Source organism: Acipenser ruthenus, unplaced genomic scaffold, assembly GCF_902713425.1.
Source record: "Acipenser ruthenus unplaced genomic scaffold, fAciRut3.2 maternal haplotype, whole genome shotgun sequence".
Lineage (NCBI taxonomy): Eukaryota > Metazoa > Chordata > Actinopteri > Acipenseriformes > Acipenseridae > Acipenser > Acipenser ruthenus.
Window position 1 is genome coordinate 29815 of NW_026708536.1, and position 18047 is coordinate 47861.

The 18047-nt window shown below is 40.6% G+C and overlaps 1 protein-coding gene across 1 annotated transcript in view; it reads left to right on the top strand.

Moving 5' to 3' along the window:
- The window catches only part of LOC131734221 (inaD-like protein), a gene marked incomplete at its 5' end in the record, with an annotated part of 35552 nt that extends 25019 nt beyond the window's left edge, over positions 1-10533 (top strand). The window contains one exon of the mRNA XM_059021299.1: positions 7225-10533. Coding sequence (XP_058877282.1) covers positions 7225-7238 — 14 coding nt within the window. The remainder of the gene's footprint in view (positions 1-7224) is intronic.
- Positions 10534-18047: the final 7514 nt, after the last annotated feature.

Below are 18047 nucleotides of genomic sequence, written 5' to 3' on the forward strand. Positions count from 1 at the left end.
GATAACTATACTGTCTCTTCTAATGAGCCATGGAGCGCAGAATGCGCCCTATAGCCTGGAGGTCACCGGTTCAAGTCCAGACTATTCCACTGTCGTCCGTGGACGAGAACTCCCAAGAGAGGGCTTAGGTCAGCCAGGGTGTCCTCAGCTCCTTTTAGACTGGCCGGGCGCCTGTGGGCTTGCCTGTGAGCCTGTCCTGCAGCGCTGTAGCTCTGAGGTGGCTGCATGGTGGGCCTGCAGAGGGGGGGGAAAAAAGCAATCGGCTGATGGCACACATTTCAGAGGACAGTGTGTGTTCGTCTTTGCCACTCCCAAGTCAGCGCGGGGGTGGTAGCGGTGAGCTGAGCCTAAAGTAATACAATTGGCTACTTTCACATCACCACAGGAAGTGCTTGCAGTTCACCTTTCAGAGCACTGTGTACGAGTTCCGTGTACTGCCGTTCAGCCTCTCTCTAGCGCCTCGCACTTTTTCAAAGTGCATAGATGATATATTGGCCCCACTGAGACTAAAAGGCATCAGAGTGATCCATTACCTGGATGACAGGCAGTGTTGCACACAGGACTGGTCACCAGCTATCTCCAATGGTTAGGCATCACAGTGAACCAGTTGAAAAGCCGGCTGACACTCTCTCAAGGGGTTGTCTATGTCGGTGTAGGCCTCAATTTCGGAATCATGATCGGCAGTCTGTTGTACGACAGAATCCAGAGGCTAACTGTCTGCTTGGAGCTGTTTCAGCCCAACGCAGTGGTGAGGGTACTGACCATCGAGAGACTTCTGGACCTGATGGCAGCAGCATCCCAGATCATGGGCCCTCTCCAAGCCTGGTTCAACCACAGGGTCCGGCACCCTGTCTCATCACTGTATGGAGGCTCTCTCGTGGTGGAAACAACCAGCTCATCAGTGCTTGGGCTGTGTCACAAGGAGAGAGGTGGTGACTACAGATGCTTCCTACCTAGGTTGGGACAGATTTTTTCAGAGAGATACAAGGGAGACACGTGTTGATCCATACATACAACACCACGGTGGTGGCTTACATCAACCACCAGGGGGCTCTCTTGGTCTCAATCGTGTTGCCCGGGAGCTTTTGCTATGGACTTACGAGCACTTGCATTCATTAACCCTATGTGGTCCATTTATTCAGCGCGTCTCAGGCGCGTCAGGTCCAATTTATTTTCACACGCGCAGTTTATTTTAGACGCGCTGTTTAAAAGTTTTTTTTTTCACAGTAAAACAGGTTTAAAAGGCACTGCATATCAATAGGACACTCAGTACTGCATCTCCAGCCCCGCCCCACCCCTTGTTTGCTATATTTTTCACATATCTCTTAATAATAGTACATACCGATAAATCATCTCCTGGTCACTTGTTTTATCACCAAACTCTTCAATAATGCGATCCAAGTCATTATTTTATAACTATAACATCTAAAAAATGCCCTGCAAATGTCTGTGATATTCTTTGAGCGCTGGATGCAGAAGCAGATATCTTGTTTGTTTATGTCCGTGTTATCTATGTGGTGTCGGGGCTGTCTGTATTCATGAGATACGCCCCTTTTTTTCGGCTCCTCTCGCTCTCACTCGGCCATTGAATGGTTTTCTCCGGAAAAAAGCCAAGAAAAAACGACTAGAGACCTGTTTTTTAGGTCTTTTTGATGATGTCGGACAGGGTCCGACATTGAACCACAAAGGGTTAAAAGCAGTTCACCTGCCAGGGGTGAAGAACTGAGTCCACCCACTGTTTCCACTGGTATTCCCTAGTGGAGAGCAGTCACCCGCTCGGCATAGACGCGCTGGCCCACAGATGGCCCAGAATCTATGCTTTCTCACCTTTGCCACTTATTCCACTGTGCGTGGAGAAGATCAGGCAAGATCAGGCTTGGTTTGCTCTTAGTAGCCCCAAAGTTGCCCAGGAGAACCTGGTTTTCAACACTGACACAACTCCTGTTAAGTCAGCCGTGGGAGCTGCTGGCCCATCGCGATCTGCTGAGCTAGGTGCGGGGGACTGTGGCATCCAGACCCAACAGCTCTGCAGCTTTCGGTCTGGCCCCTGAGTGGAGACACTTGAGCCGTCTGGTTATCTGACAGTCATTGAGACTTTTCAGAATGCCAGAGCAGCATCTACATGCTCCCAGTATGGTTACAAATGGGGTGTATTCCTGACATGGTGTCAGTCGCATGAACTGGACCCACGACTTACCCCATGGCAGATATACTGTAATTTTTGCAGGACCTTTTTGATGAAGAGAAATCTCCCTCCATGCTTAAGGTCTCAGGTAAGCGCTCAGGTAATTCGGGCTGTAAGAGATATATCCCATTCAGTAGTGGTTACATTTTCTATTTCAGGGAACCAAGAGTATGATAATAACGTTTTATTATTTTTAGCAAAGTAGTCCATCATGAAATGGTAATTTATTGTGCATCATACAAGTAGCCCATCAAGACCCTAACTGTGTCGTGATGCATATTGTATCGTGACCAGCACATCCCAATACGCAGCATATTGTGACATTAGTGTATTGTTACACCCCTATTCATTTAAACCTTGGCTGGATGATGAAGACCAAGCACTTTGAGATATTGTCTTCACATTCTGTACATAATTTCAGGGATGTCATTTGCTTGTAATTATTTCTGTGTACATTTGGTTATTTGTATTTCCCCCCCGTACTTATTGCACCTAAAAGTTAACTTGTATAAACTGTGTAGTTTTGTGGACAAACTCAACACAAATTTCAGTCCTGTCACAGATAACACAAGGACCAGGGGAGGAATGTGTAGGGAGCTGCACTCAACTGTGACATCATTACTGCTTTCAGATCAATTCCTGTTTGTTTTCAGCAGAGCTGGTGTTTGCATTCTCAGAGAGAGAGAGGGAGGGAGGGAAGGAGGGGTCTAATAAACCCAATCTATTTTACCACCTTCTGCGTACAGCTTAAATTCACCGACCAGATCTGCCTGACCACTTTAGTTAGCATCCCTGTTTCACTCATGTGGTTTTCAGGCTGTGGTTCATTCTCTAGGCTGATCAGGTGCTTGAGACGGAGCTGGGCTTTGTATCTGTGCCAGTGTGTCTTTCTGTCTGTCAGTGATGATCTGAATTGATGGTGCAAGGGGGGTTCCCAGGTAAGGGGAAAGCATTTTGCTTGGACCACATGTTTTTTGGGTTTTTTTTTTTTTTTATCCTAAATGCTGGTATGAAGCATCTAAGCATAAGTGCTGAGTTTTAAATGCTACCATGGTAGTTTGTTGCAGAAGGAAATCTTAACCAGTGTCTAACAGAATTTTTGTGAAGAAAATATTAAACTTTATGTATAGTTGCGGAATAGCATAAAATATAAACTCATGTATTTCCCTTATTTTATATGCAAAATGCCATTTGTTTATTTATTAGTTTTTTAATTTATAACGTTCTTCAGATCTCACACAAATGTAAATGCTGTAAAAGTTATATAAATAAGAAAACAGAGAAATGTAACTTGACATTCTACCCCTATACAGTATATATCATAGTAACTGTATATAAATGTGGCTGAACACTATGAATTTGTCCTAAACTGCAGTTCCCAAATGTATTACATTTTCTCTCAAACATCACTTTAAAATGTTAGACTACAGATAATGCAATGTGTGCATTTGAATAACTGGGAGAGTGGTTCTAGTTCAATCCAGTGCAATGCAGGTTTCCTGAAGCTGTGCACTGCAATGCTGTTAGTGCCATTTGTTTTGCTGGGTTTCTTGCCTGTGGCTTTGCTGCACACACAGCAGTATAAAGCCTCTAACAAGAGGCAGTGCACACTGAGATGCTTACACCAGTTTAAAGGTGCAGAGTCCGATACTAATTAAACAATAGATTGTTCATTCATAACAATACTAATTAAACAGTAGATTGTCGTTCATTTATAACAGACGTTGAAAATAATCATCTGTATGTGTTTTGCAGTACAATGATATCAGTGATTCTGTCCTGCTCTGTGTTAGTAAGTATCATTTATAACTTCTTACTGCTGAAGGTAGTCAGTCTCGTGAGGAGGAGGATGCCTACAGTACGTTGGTACGGTGCTGTCTCTCATCCATGTTGCTCCGGCATGTTTCCTAATTTCATCTTGCCATCATCCTGGAGGTCTTCTTGGTCGCTTTATCTCTCTTGGGATCCAGTCTAGTATCTCTCTGGTTCAGTGACATGTCTGTTCTTCTTGCTACATGTCCGGCCCACTGCCATTTCAGTTTTTTCGCCGCTATAACGCTATACTTTTGTTTGTGCTTGTATCCATTCCTTCCTTTGTTATTCCCAGCATGCATCTGTCCATACCCCATTGAGTCGTTTGTAATTTTTGAAACATAGAGTTTAAAGTTCTACAGACATGCTCAAATTTGTTGGTACCCTTACAGCTCATTGAAATAATGCTTCATTCCTCCTGAAAAGTGATGAAATTAAAAGCTATTTTATCATGTATACTTGCATGCCTGTAGTATGTCATAGAATAAAGCAAAGAAGCTGTGAAAAGAGATTAATTATTGCTTATTCTACAAAGATATTCTAAAATGGCCTGGACACATTTGTTGGTACCCCCTAGAAAAGATCATAAATAATTGGATTATAGTGATATTTCAAACTAATTTGTTTCTTTAATTAGTATCACACATGTCTCCAATCTTGTAATCAGTCATTCAGCCTATTTAAATGGAGAAAAGTAGTCACTGTGCTGTTTGGTATCGTTGTATACACCACACTGAACATGGACCAGAGAAAGCAAAGGAGAGAGTTGTCTGAGGAGATCAGAAAGAAAATAATAGACAAGCATGGTAAAGGTAAAGGCTACAAGACCATCTCCAAGCAGCTTGATGTTCCTGTGACAACAGTTGCAAATATTATTAAGAAGTTTAAGGTCCATGGAACTGTAGCCAACCTCCCTGGGCGCTGCCGCAAGAGGAAAATCGACCCCAGATTGAACAGAAGGATAGTGCGAATGGTAGAAAAAGAACCAAGGATAACTGCCAAAGAGATACAAGCTGAACTCCAAGGTGAAGGTACGTCAGTTTCTGATCGCACCATCCGTCGCTTTTTGAGTGAAAGTGGGCTCCATGGAAGAAGACCCAGGAGGACTCCACTTTTGAAAGAAAAACATAAAAAGCCAAACTGGAATTTGCTAAAATGCATATTGACAAGCCACAATCCTTCTGGGAGAATGTCCTTTGGACAGATGAGTCAAAACTGGAGCTTTTTGGCAAGTCACATCAGCTCTATGTTCACAGACGAAAAAATGAAGGTTTCAAAGAAAAGAACACCATACCTGCAGTGAAACATGGAGGAGGCTCGGTTATGTTTTGGGGCTGCTTTGCTGCGCCTGGCACAGGGTGCCTTGAATCTGTGCAGGGCACAATGAAATCTCAAGACTATCAAGGCATTCTGGAGCGAAACGTACTGCCCAGTGTCAGAAAGCTCTGTCTCAGTCGCAGGTCATGGGTCCTCCAACAGGATAATGACCCAAAACACACAGCTAAAAGCACCCAAGAATGGATACGAACAAAACATTGGACTATTCTGAAGTGGCCTTCTATGAGTCCTGATCTGAATCCTATCGAACATCTATGGAAAGAGCTGGAACTTGCAGTCTGGAGAAGGCACCTATCAGACCTGAGACAGCTGGAGCAGTTTGCTCAGGAAGAGTGGGCCAAACTACCTGTTAACAGGTGCAGAAGTCTCATTGAGAGCTACAGAAAACGTTTGATTGCAGTGATTGCCTCTAAAGGTTGTGCAACAAAATATTAGGTTAGCGGTCCCATCGTTTTTGTCCACGCCATTTTCATTTGTTTTCTTATTTACAATATTGTGTTGAATAAAAAATCAAAAGCAAAGTCTGATTTCTATTAAATATGGAATAAACAATGGTGGATGCCAATTACTTTTGTCAGTTTCAAGTTATTTCAGAGAAAATTGTGCATTCTTTGTTTTTTTTGGAGGGGTACCAACAAATTTGAGCACGTCTGTAAGTGTAAAAAGTTGTCAGGATGTTAACAATGAAAAGAAAAAGTACAGGTGCGTTCCTTAACAGTTGTAGCAACACGTGGAGATGTATTACTCTATATTTTTTGGAACCCTGCTACTTACTCTTTAAGGTCAAGAGTGAACACAGCACCCTACCATGTGGATGCTCCGATTTGAAATGAGTGGCAAAACCAGCATTGTTGCAGGTGGGAGAGTGATCTGGATACACTGCGATATTTAGAAGAGAAATTATCTTTCTCCTGGTGAATGCTCTCCAGTTAATGTATTCTCCAGTCTGGATATACTGCGATATTTAGAAGAGAAATTCTCTTTCTCCTTGTGAACGCTCTCCAGTTAATGTATTCTCCAGTATCGATAGACTGCGATATTTAGAAGAGAAATTCTCCAGTTAATGTATTCCCCAGTTGATTTATGATCCATGATTTTAAAAAAATTATATGTTTAAAAATTTCAGGCAATACAGTATGCTTAGGGGACACAGCAATATAATGTAATGTGTTTTTTGTACACACTGTCACACGTTAAACTTCATAAAGAGTTTATTGAAAAGGGTGTTCTGTCACACTTTAAACTGTGTAAACCATTTTATTGGACTTCAGTCTATTGAAAAGGGTAGTCATATTAAAAAACAAACACATAAACCATTAGAAGATTAGAAATTAAGTATAGCCTGAACTCGTGATGTACTCTATCTTGAAAATGCATCAGTGTCTGACTGTCATCGATATGCAGCCTTCTAGTGGTTTAGGATCGAATTGCAGGTCAGTTGGTTCTTGCTAATTCTGCTGTGAATTTCTCAAGGCCCTACGTATTGTGTAGCATAACCTTGTGTGCAGAAAAGTACAACGTTTCTTGTATTATTTTTAAGAGCATTTCTATATACAGTTCTCCCCCTTTGTTAGTGTGTCGTCAGGAGCCGTAGTTAAGCGGCTTTGCTTTTGTGTACAGCATTAGAATGAGAATGCACATGTTAACAGCATGGCATCATGGGGCAGATGGGAGCAGTTCTATTTTACAAACAGCCACATTATAAAGGAGGATCACTGTACAGCATGCATATCTGTATGTCTTGGCAGTTCGGATCTTGGGGTGTGATATCTTTACATTTTCAGATGAAGCCCAGCATCTCGTGTATTTAATGAGAACATACACAGGGTGTAAATGAAGTCACAGGACACAGGGATACTCAAATTAATGCTGTTTCTTTCTTTTTACAGGTAATAATGGCTGACAGTGCAATACATTGTATGGCAGCAGAGGCTCAACCATCTCTCTGCATGCACGACTTCGCCTCATTGTCCTGTCACTTTATTCACACCCTGTACCTTTATATATAATACATTACGGAAGAGGACACTAAAATAGGGGTGGCTTTCACTCAAGCATTTGTATTCTTTTGCCAAGCTGGGTTTTTTAAATGGCTGGGGATTCATATGGGGCTTGGTGTGGGATTATGGTTGATACTGAGTTGAAATGAAGGAGGTTTTTACATAATGAATGACATGGTGTTGGGAATAAAGTCTATGTGTCTGTTACAAGCTTTCTGATAGTAATGTAAACAGGTTTGTATTTGTTGTTCTCTGCTCTCGTAAGTCATTACTCACTTCTTGTAAAGGTTCTGTTTCAAAACAGATTCTGCTGCATACATGAGTCCGCTTCTTAAAGTACTTCTCCCAAGACGAGCCTGATGCATGCTGTGGGTTCAGTCTACCATTTCCACATACGAATGAACAGAAGGTCTGTTTGGTTTGTGACGAAGCTGCAGCAAAGCGTCTTGGATGACCATGGTAAAGATTCCATCTGCTGATTTACAATATCAGAATACACATTGGGCCCGAGGATTCCCTGATTCACATGCGCAAATGTGTATCTGAACCCACAGCTTTGATAATGTGCAGGGGTTCTGATTGGGGGTTTATTTATTTATTATACAGTTTTCAGGTTACAAAATGTTATTTCCACACATGCATTTACTATAAAAGGAGCAAGTCGTTTCAAATGACTTTAAGTGATTGTAGCTAACATAATAATCCCATAAACTCCACCTGGTGTGCACTTCCGTTAGCTATGTGGGGCTCATGTGCAGTTTTGAAAGAAACACATTTGTTAGCAAACATGTATTTAGTCTTTTTTAAACATTATTAGTGTTACTGTTGTAGGCTAAAGAAAGTTCTCAGATGCTGTGCCTTATTCACAGGAAATCTGTTACACTTGCACTTCCTGGGTCATTTCACCTCAGCATTATGTTTTGGGTCAAAGCATGTTACTGTCTGAAAGCATGTCAGCCAATAGGAGAAGCAGCTGGTTGGTTCGTGACCTCCAGGTTAAATGTGTCAGTGTAACACTAACTGAAATCATGGCTTACTTTGATATTTACAAAAACAAGTGTTTCTTTCAAAACATGTGGGACTTGTGTAATGACTGGACACACACAGCAAGTAATATGTTTGAACTTGTATAATGACTGGACACACACAGCAGGTAATATGTTTGGACTTGTGTAATGACTGGACACACACAGCAGGTAATATGTTTGGACTTGTGTAATGACTGGACACACACAGCAGATAATATGTTTGGACTTGTGTAATGACTGGACACACACAGCAGGTAATATGTTTGGACTTGTGTAATGACTGGACACACACAGCAGGTAATATGTTTGGACTTGTGTAATGACTGGACACACACAGCAGATAATATGTTCGGAATTCTCCTGTTAGCTGCAGTCACTTTAAGGTGTTTGGACTGCTGTAAGAGTCCAGGAGTTCTGTTCTAGGTGCCTGTCATCTACATGTGTATTGTAGGCTAGGTCAGCGAGTGTCTTTATAGATCCAGTGCACAGCTGTGTTGATCCACAGTGGGAGATCACTAGATGGCGCTGGCTCTTCTCTATGGAGATCACTAGATGGCGCTGGCTCTTCTCTATGGAGATCACTAGATGGCGCTGGCTCTTCTCTATGGAGATCATTAGATGGCGCTGGCTCTTCTCTATGGAGATCACTAGATGGCGCTGGCTCTTCTCTATGGAGATCATTAGATGGCGCTGGCTCTTCTCTATGGAGATCACTAGATGGCGCTGGCTCTTCTCTATGGAGATCACTAGATAGCGCTGGCTCTTCTCTATGGAGATCACTAGATGGCGCTGGCTCTTCTCTATGGAGATCACTAGATGGCGCTGGCTCTTCTCTGTGGAGATCACTAGATAGCGCTGGCTCTTCTCTATGGAGATCACTAGATGGCGCTGGCTCTTCTCTAGGGAGATCACTAGATGGCGCTGGCTCTTCTCTAGGGAGATCACTAGATGGCGCTGGCTCTTCTCTATGGAGATCACTAGATGGCGCTGGCTCTTCTCTATGGAGATCATTAGATGGCGCTGGCTCTTCTCTATGGAGATCACTAGATGGCGCTGGCTCTTCTCTATGGAGATCACTAGATAGCGCTGGCTCTTCTCTATGGAGATCACTAGATAGCGCTGGCTCTTCTCTATGGAGATCACTAGATGGCGCTGGCTCTTCTCTAGGGAGATCACTAGATGGCGCTGGCTCTTCTCTAGGGAGATCACTAGATGGCGCTGGCTCTTCTCTAGGGAGATCACTAGACGGCGCTGGCTCTTCTCTAGGGAGATCACTTGATGGCGCTGGCTCTTCTCTATGGAGATCACTAGATGGCGCTGGCTCTTCTCTATGGAGATCACTAGATGGCGCTGGCTCTTCTCTAGGGAGATCACTAGATGGCGCTGGCTCTTCTCTATGGAGATCACTAGATGGCGCTGGCTCTTCTCTATGGAGATCACTAGATGGCGCTGGCTCTTCTCTATGGAGATCACTAGATGGCGCTGGCTCTTCTCTAGGGAGATCACTAGACGGCGCTGGCTCTTCTCTAGGGAGATCACTTGGTTAAACCCTAAAATCAGGACCTCTTTGTGTAATGATGTTAGAGTAGAAAGGTTATGCAACATGTTATTTATTTATTACTATTGGTGGCAGTTCTTTCAAAATTGAGATTTTTTGATTTTTTTTTTTAAAACACTTAAGCTATCCTATTTATTGTAACGTATTTTATATGTTAATTTGTGGGCAAAACGAACCCCTTCTAAAACTGGAGATACAAAACTCCTGTCTCCAGAAGCTACAGTTTGTCATATCTCTTCAGAGATTATATTTTATTCATTGTACTTTATTATTGTTTCATGTAAAATAATAATAATAATAAAAATAATAATAATAATAAATGATTGTAATAGAATGGTGTAAGATTGCAATGTTCCGATGGCATAAAAGGAGAGTTGCAGATTGGGCACTGTCTCTATCTATCTTTACAGTATCTGTACAGTACCTCACTGTGCACTGCTGTCTGTGAACAGATGTACAGTGCCACGAAGTGTCCTGTTTGAATATGGCATACTTTAATAATTAGATTCTGTGGATATGTGGAGGTGTCTGTACTTTTGTCCATCTGTATGTCACACTTACATTGCTGCATATATCTGGAAAACCTTGTATTAAAGTGTGGTGAAACTACAATCTGGAGTTGCAGATTATTGGGATTCATGGAGGGGTGTCTTTCTGTCTATACAGCCATCTGTCTGTGTATCATATTTAATACAGACAGATGATGCTTTTTTATATCATTTTATTTCTCGCTGTTTTTGAGACTTTCATATCCATATCAATATATTGTTTGAATAAGGACTTCTCAGATGTTTATTTATGGCATAACCTAGGTCAGGGCACAGTACACTCAGTCCTTTATTCTGTCTTGTTCTATTATGATGTAGCAGCAGACAGCTGCGTTTATTATTATTGAACACAAAACTATGTGTTACGTGACGGTAAAAGCTGACACTCAGAAAAAGACTTTCCACCACTTCAGACTACAAAAAAAAAATAGGAAACACTTGAGCGCTGAATGAAGTTTATTTATTTTAGTTTTTTTTGTTCAAATGCAGCTACCTTGGTGTATTCGCAACTATACTGTATGTATTATGCATCACAGTTTACACAGAAGGAGGGTTCTGAACATAAATGATCAGTCAAATGCTGCAAATAATTGTTTGTGAGCAATGTATTACGTGATTTTTGTGTTAGGAAACAAACCCTCAAACATTTGGTAATATTAATTATCATGGACTATATTGTTTGTAATACGTTATCGTACACGGTATACAGTGCTTATAGTAAGTATTCACCCCCCTTGGACGTTTTCACAGTTTGTTGTGTTACAACCTGAAATCTTGATGCATTTAAATGGGATTTTTTTCCTTTGATTTACACAACCTACTTAACACTTTGAAGAGGCAATGGAATTTTTATTGTGAAACAGTTAATGAAAAATAAATAAAAAATGTAATGTTTTGGTTAGATAAGTATTCACCCCCCTGAGTCAATACTTGGTAGAAACACCTTTGGCAGCAATTACAGCTGTGAGTCTTTTGGGGTAAGTCTCTCTCACGTTTGCACATCTGGATCGTGCAATATTCGCCCATTCTTCTTGACAAAATTGTTCAAGCCCTGTCAAGTTGGATGGGGATCGTTGGTGGACAGCAATCTTCAAGTCTTGCCACAGATTCACAATCGGATTCAAGTCCGGGCTTTGACTGGGCCACTCTAGCACATTCACTTTCTTGTTTTTATGCCACTCCAGTGTCGCTTTGTCTGTGTGCTTGGGGGCATTGTCCTGCTGAAAGGTGAATCTCTGTCCCAGTCTTGGTCTTTTGCAGACTGAAGCAGGTTTTCCTCAAGGATTTGCCTGTATTTAGCTCCATCCATGTTGCCCTCAAGCCTGACAAGCTTCCCAGTCCCAGCTGATGAAAAGCACCCCCATAGCATGATTCTGCCACCACCATGCTTCACAGTAGGGATGGTGTTACCTGGGTGATGTGCTGTGTTGGGTTTGCGCCAGACATAACGCGTTGCATTGGACCACAGAATCTTTTGCCACATCTTTTCAGAGTCTCCCACATGCCTTTTTGCAAATTCCAAGCGTGATTTTACATGGGCTTTTTTCAGAAATGGCTTCCTTCTTGCCACTCTTCCATACAGGGCAGATTTATGGAGTACCTGAGCTATTGTTGACACATGGACAGTTTCTTCCATCTCAGCCATGGAACGCTGTAGGTCTTTAAGAATTGTCATTGGCCTCTTGCTGGCTTCTCTGACCAATGCCCTTCTTACCCGGCTGCTCAGTTTGGGAGGACGGCCTTCTCTAAGCAGATTCTGGGTGGTGCTGTATACCTTCCACTTCTTAATGATCGACTTGACTGTCCAAGGGATATTCAATGCCTTTTGAAAGCTTTTTATACCCCTCCCCTGTCTGTGCCTTTTCACAGCTTTATCTCGGAGTTGTTTTGAAAGCTCCTTGGTCTTCATGGTAGTGTCTTTGCTTTGAATGCACTACCCAACTGTGGGACCTTACAGAGATAGGTGTATTTAATCTGAAATCATTGTGGAGGGAATTTATTTTTTCTAAATATTTGTTTATCTAACATTTAATGCTTGATCAGCAGGGAGCATTTGCGTTGATAGAATAAGTTTGCATTTGAAGGTTTATAGCTTGAGCAAATGTCAGATGGAACATTTTGTGGTTTCTTTATAGAAATGAAACTAGACACCTCCATCCTGTCACAAATACAGGAGGCATGATAAGATGTCCAAGCAGACAGCCAAAATAGTTTTAGATACAAAGAAAGATGGAAGTAAGTTTGTATGTGCGGGTAAGGTGTGAGCTAACAGGGTGATCACCTCAACGACTGGATATTGAACAAGAAGATGGGAGGCCCATGATGTTTGTGTATAAATATATGTGTTTTTATTAATTAAGTATTTGCTTATAAGTTTTCATTTTATTATTGCTTCGGCTCAGGACTCGGCGCAGTTCCGCTTAAATGTGTCTGTAAGATGTGTTTTTACTTCTGCAAAAGGTTAGACAACAGAAACTAGGTAGGGAATAAGGCTAAACCACATGTATACATGCTTACTTGCACATAATAGTAAACTGTTCAGAATGAAAGACAACCCCTTATATGGAAAAAACATCTAGAATGATCTGTGATGATCACCACAGCTTGCATTAAGGAACTATAAATGTCTCAGCCACCTTGTCACACGCTGAGAGAGATTTGTATTTGTAATGCATCTGCTGCTCTCCCCTCGCGCATTTAATTAAAGCTTTGTGAAAACCTGTGATCTGAGTCTGCATGTCGATCCTTCACCTGAACATCACCTACTACATCATGTGAACCACTTTTATTGCACGCAGATGGACTCCATTTAACTTATTGTGTGAATTCTGTAGGCAATTGGTTGCACTTGAGCTTATTTAGGAGTGTCATATCAAAGGGGGTGAATACTTATCTAATGAAGACTTTTCGGGTTTTTATTTTTAATCGATTTGTTTTTTCACCCCCCCCCCCCCCCCCCATTGTAACACATTGAAAGTGTTGAGTAGGTAGTGTAAATCAAAGGAAAAAGCATCAGGATTTCAGGTTGTAACACAACAAACTGTGAAAACGTCCAAGGGGGGTGAATTAGGCACTGTATTCATATTACAAATATATGTATTTTATGCTTATGTTTTAAAGTGTATATAATGCATATAAACTAAATATATACTGACTAATGTCTTGGCTGTAAATATTTAAAAGAGGTACAATTTAATTCGTTGCTACATCAGCTTGTGGAGTCCCCATTGGAGACAGCGCTGTCAATCATGGGACTGCATCCGGGGTTTAGCTTCACAGACTTGGTTGAGGTCGGAAGCATTTAAAAAAAAAAAAAAAAAAAAAAAAAAAAAAGTTGTAAAAAATCTAATGGTTAAAGTCACGATCTGCAAGAACCACAAGACATAAGTAACCTGAGGAATTTAAATAAAATTTCCCACAGAGAATGATTAAACTGACGAATCCCTGCTAACTTACTCTTGGTGGTGGAGCCCGACTGCGCATGCTCAGCTTATCAGTTAGCAAAAATAAACCATGCACGTGAAGAAAAATTTAAATAACTCGCTAAATACTGTATCAATAAAAAAAAGGCACTCCTAGTCAATGAGTACTATCGCCTGCATGATATGATGTTTAAACACGCAGCCGTTTTTGAGTTATTTTAGCGGAAAAAAAACCTCTTGACTAATTTGTCAAAACTAATTTTTTTGCAATTCTGTAACTTAAAAACTAAGTCATGGGAGCAATAGACTGCCACTAACCCCTCCAGCTCATTCTGAGCATCTCTATAGGACCATGATCTATTGTGTATTAATTGTCTAGGCTACTAAGTAGACCAGCTTAAAAGTAATAATAATTAAAATAAAATTAAAAACCCTCAAATCATTTAGTTTCAATTTAAAATAATCTTTTATTCGCATTGTACACCAATATGCCAGTAGGCTAAAGTACAAAAAAATTCATTTGATTTTACTACTGTACTATATACTATATAGGCCTACTGTACAGATTTATATTTTTACGTAATGTAATGTGTAGCGTACCCAAAACACATTAGTGTTATTTCAGCACAATGATTTATACTTAAAATGCATCGAGAACTGTAAATGTATGTGTGTGTGATTCTATTGTATTGTTTTTAAACCCGACACCTCCTTATGTCAGACAAACATGTCCGGTTTAGCGAGGAGCTACTGTATAATTATGAAAAGCTTTTTGGGGTGAAGGTTGGGGCCCCACTATAGAATCTGATGGGATCAGCCTTCTTTAAAATACATAGTGTTATAAAGAGCTGTCAGAAACCAGCCTTCTTTAAAATACTAAGGGCCCTATTCTGATGAAATGAGTGCAATTGCAAACGCGGTGATTAAAGTCAATTGCGTTTGCCCTGCAGGGAGTGGCTTCTCCAAAAGTGTGATTCTGATGAAATTAAAAAGCCAGTGCAAGCGCGTTTAGTGGTGCACTGACAGCACCCAGCCAATCAATGCTGAGTAGGTTGGGGAATCTGCTATCCAATCTGGGCCAGGCAACAATCCTTTTAAGAGACAGAATACACTTGCTTCAGCGCAAGGCTCCGATTTTTAATGTAGAAGTGGCGATCATGTCGAGCGACAGTAGCACAGAGCAAGTGGTAGGTCACTCGCCGAGAGAATATGTAAACCACACTTCACTACACAGGAGATGGCTATATTAATATCTGTTAACATTCATTCGTCCACTACTTCTAGTCCTGGCTATTAGCTGTGCCCTACATTATTGCTTTATGTGTGTTTCCCACTCTGAACAAGCTAGCTGTAGGGGTGACGTCAGACCAGAAAGGAGTACATAGACAGACAGTAGTGGCAAGTGAAACTGAAGCGTTGTGGTGCTCAGTGATTTATTGTAAAATAAAAGGTTTAAACAGAAAAGAGGACACGGCACATGAGGCCAAAATAAATAGACAAGCAAAACGGATTAACACTAAACAAACAGAGGACGAACAGACAAACAAACACGGCGAGTCCCAGCAACTTATATTTAATTTAATTTACGTTCAATTTCCTCCTTCTCCACACCCGTTGTCCACTCACCGAACACACAACACAGAGTAAGTGAAACGTGCATCTATATATACTGTTGTGCTGGGATTCAATTACTAATTAATTATTCATTTGAATCCCAGCACATGAACAAATTATGTGCAACCCCGTGCTCACATATTATTAACTACTTTAAATGCACGTGAAGTGAAGTGCAATCCCTGTGCCTAAATACAATTATACATTTTAAATAACTTGTGCTACACACACCCATTTATATCCCGTGCAGCAACTACAATACACCAACACTTACACACTACATACAACATAAAACACAAAAGTACACATGGGTGGGGCACATTGCCACACCCACTTTTTTTCTTTTTTTGGTTCTGTCATGTGTTAATGTATTCTCTCCCAATGGCCTGTCCTTGTATGTGCTGACTAGGTCCACATGCTGTATGTACCACACTTTTTGTTTCAATAAACCAATTTAGCTTAACTATGTTATTTCATTTGTAATGCATCAATTAAAGTAATATTACATACCTGATATACCCTTTCTTTCAATGGATGAAATTAGAGTAATAGCAAGCATATCATCCATGATTATTAGGGGTATACTTAAATCGCAGAGAATTTACATATTCTTCCTGGGTAAGTTATCGAATACAATTAGGATTTCGCAGACCTGTTTAGGCATTAAATAAACCGAAGTAGATAATATTTCAGAGCACTATAAAAGCCTAAAAATAGTGGTACTTGCTTCCTTGCTAAAGTGGAGTTCTGCATCCACTAAATTGGTTTGAAGTATAAGGCAATGCTTTGCCAAGTTATACAGATGTGGAAATTGATTAGAAAGAGTACCAAATCTCGGTTACTGTCAAGGGTGTCTGGCATTCTTTAATAAAGGCAATATATGCAGCACGTTCATTGTCATGGTGTTTGTCCCATCCAGGAATTCATTTTATTAGTACCAAGTCAAAAGAAAGAAAACGTGCTATTCGAGTCTAAAATTCTAACCGTGATTAAAAAGTAAGCAGTGGGTTGTCTGAAGCGAGGTGGCTGTGCTGATCGTACCTGTAGTACTGATTTAACGGATATAACTGACAAGAATACTTTTTCTCTGCATTGACTTTCATGTTTGTTTTCTGAAAGCTGTTATTTATTTTACGTTCTGTTTAGCAGCCTCTGTAGTAGCCTTTAGTTTAATGTGTGATTCTGAAGCTAAATATCTCCCATCTACGTGTAAAGTAGACCTGCAATGCTGAAAACTAGATTTTAGCAACCTAAATCAAACTAACAATGCAACACTGATTTTGTCCCACCCCCTACTGTGCAGTTCAGGTCACAGAAAAGCCAGTACAGACGCATTGATAGGCTGATTAAAACATCGTTGTCACGTGAACAGTAAACAAGAAAGTTAACCGCTTTGGGATATTTTTTAAAATGGTATTTATCTGGTAGTTTTTTTGGTTTTATTTTGACTTTTCTTTCTTTGATTTCCTCTTCCTGTGTCAGTCCAAATGCACACAGTTACTGCTTAGGACTACTTTGCTTTTTATAGTGTGTTCAATTGTTAAAGTTCCTGATTGCACCACTAAATAAACCTTGTTTCAGCGGGTCTTCACACAATGCTCAATTGTCTATTTCGGACCCCATTGCACTGTCATCAGAGTCGCTTTGACGAATATGTTAATGATACCACGCCCCGAAATTTATGCCGACCCGTGGCGATGGGGCAGACTCTCTATAACAGCGCAAGACATGTCTTCAGAATACTATTTCAGCGCAGTGGTGTTTTTTACATCTTGGCTCCATTTATGCGCCACAAAATCGGGAGCAAGCACCATTCGTGCTTGCACTCACATTTGGGTTGTGATCAGAATACAGCCCATAGTGTTATAAAGAGCCATGAGAAACCAGCCTTCTTTAAAATACATAGTGTTATAAAGAGCCATGAGAAACCAGCCTTCTTTAAAATACATAGGGTTATAAAGAGCTGTCAGAAACCACCCTTCTTTAAAATACATAAGGGTAGATGCACTAAGATGGGCCAGTTGCAGTGCAAACATACCACAGTTTGCATTTTCGTTACGACAGTTCGCAAAGTGCACATTTTGTCGTATGTACTAAGAAAACATATAATAACTGATGCGTTTTATGTGTTTAAAACAGCTTTCCTGTTATGTGTCTAAATCCTATATAACTGATCAAAACAATGAGATACAATGAAATGCAATGTAAAAGCTTCTGTCTGTCTGTATTTTGTTTGTTGCTTTTTGCTTTTTTGATCAAGTTGAAGCATAACCCATTCAAAAGTATTCATATTGGGAGAAAAGTAATGTAGGTGTTTAAATTATAATTAATGTGTAGTTTAATTGTGTTTCCAAAATAAACACAGAGACGTGTTTATTATCTGCTTCTTGTAGGTGTTTAATTTCATGTTTAATTTTTAAACGTTTGGTTTGACAGTGATACAGTACACCATGCAAAAAGCTTCTAAAAAGAATAAACACAGCTACATTGAAAAATCCTGCCTGTCACACAATACTACTCGGTTTCTTAGCGAAATAGGATT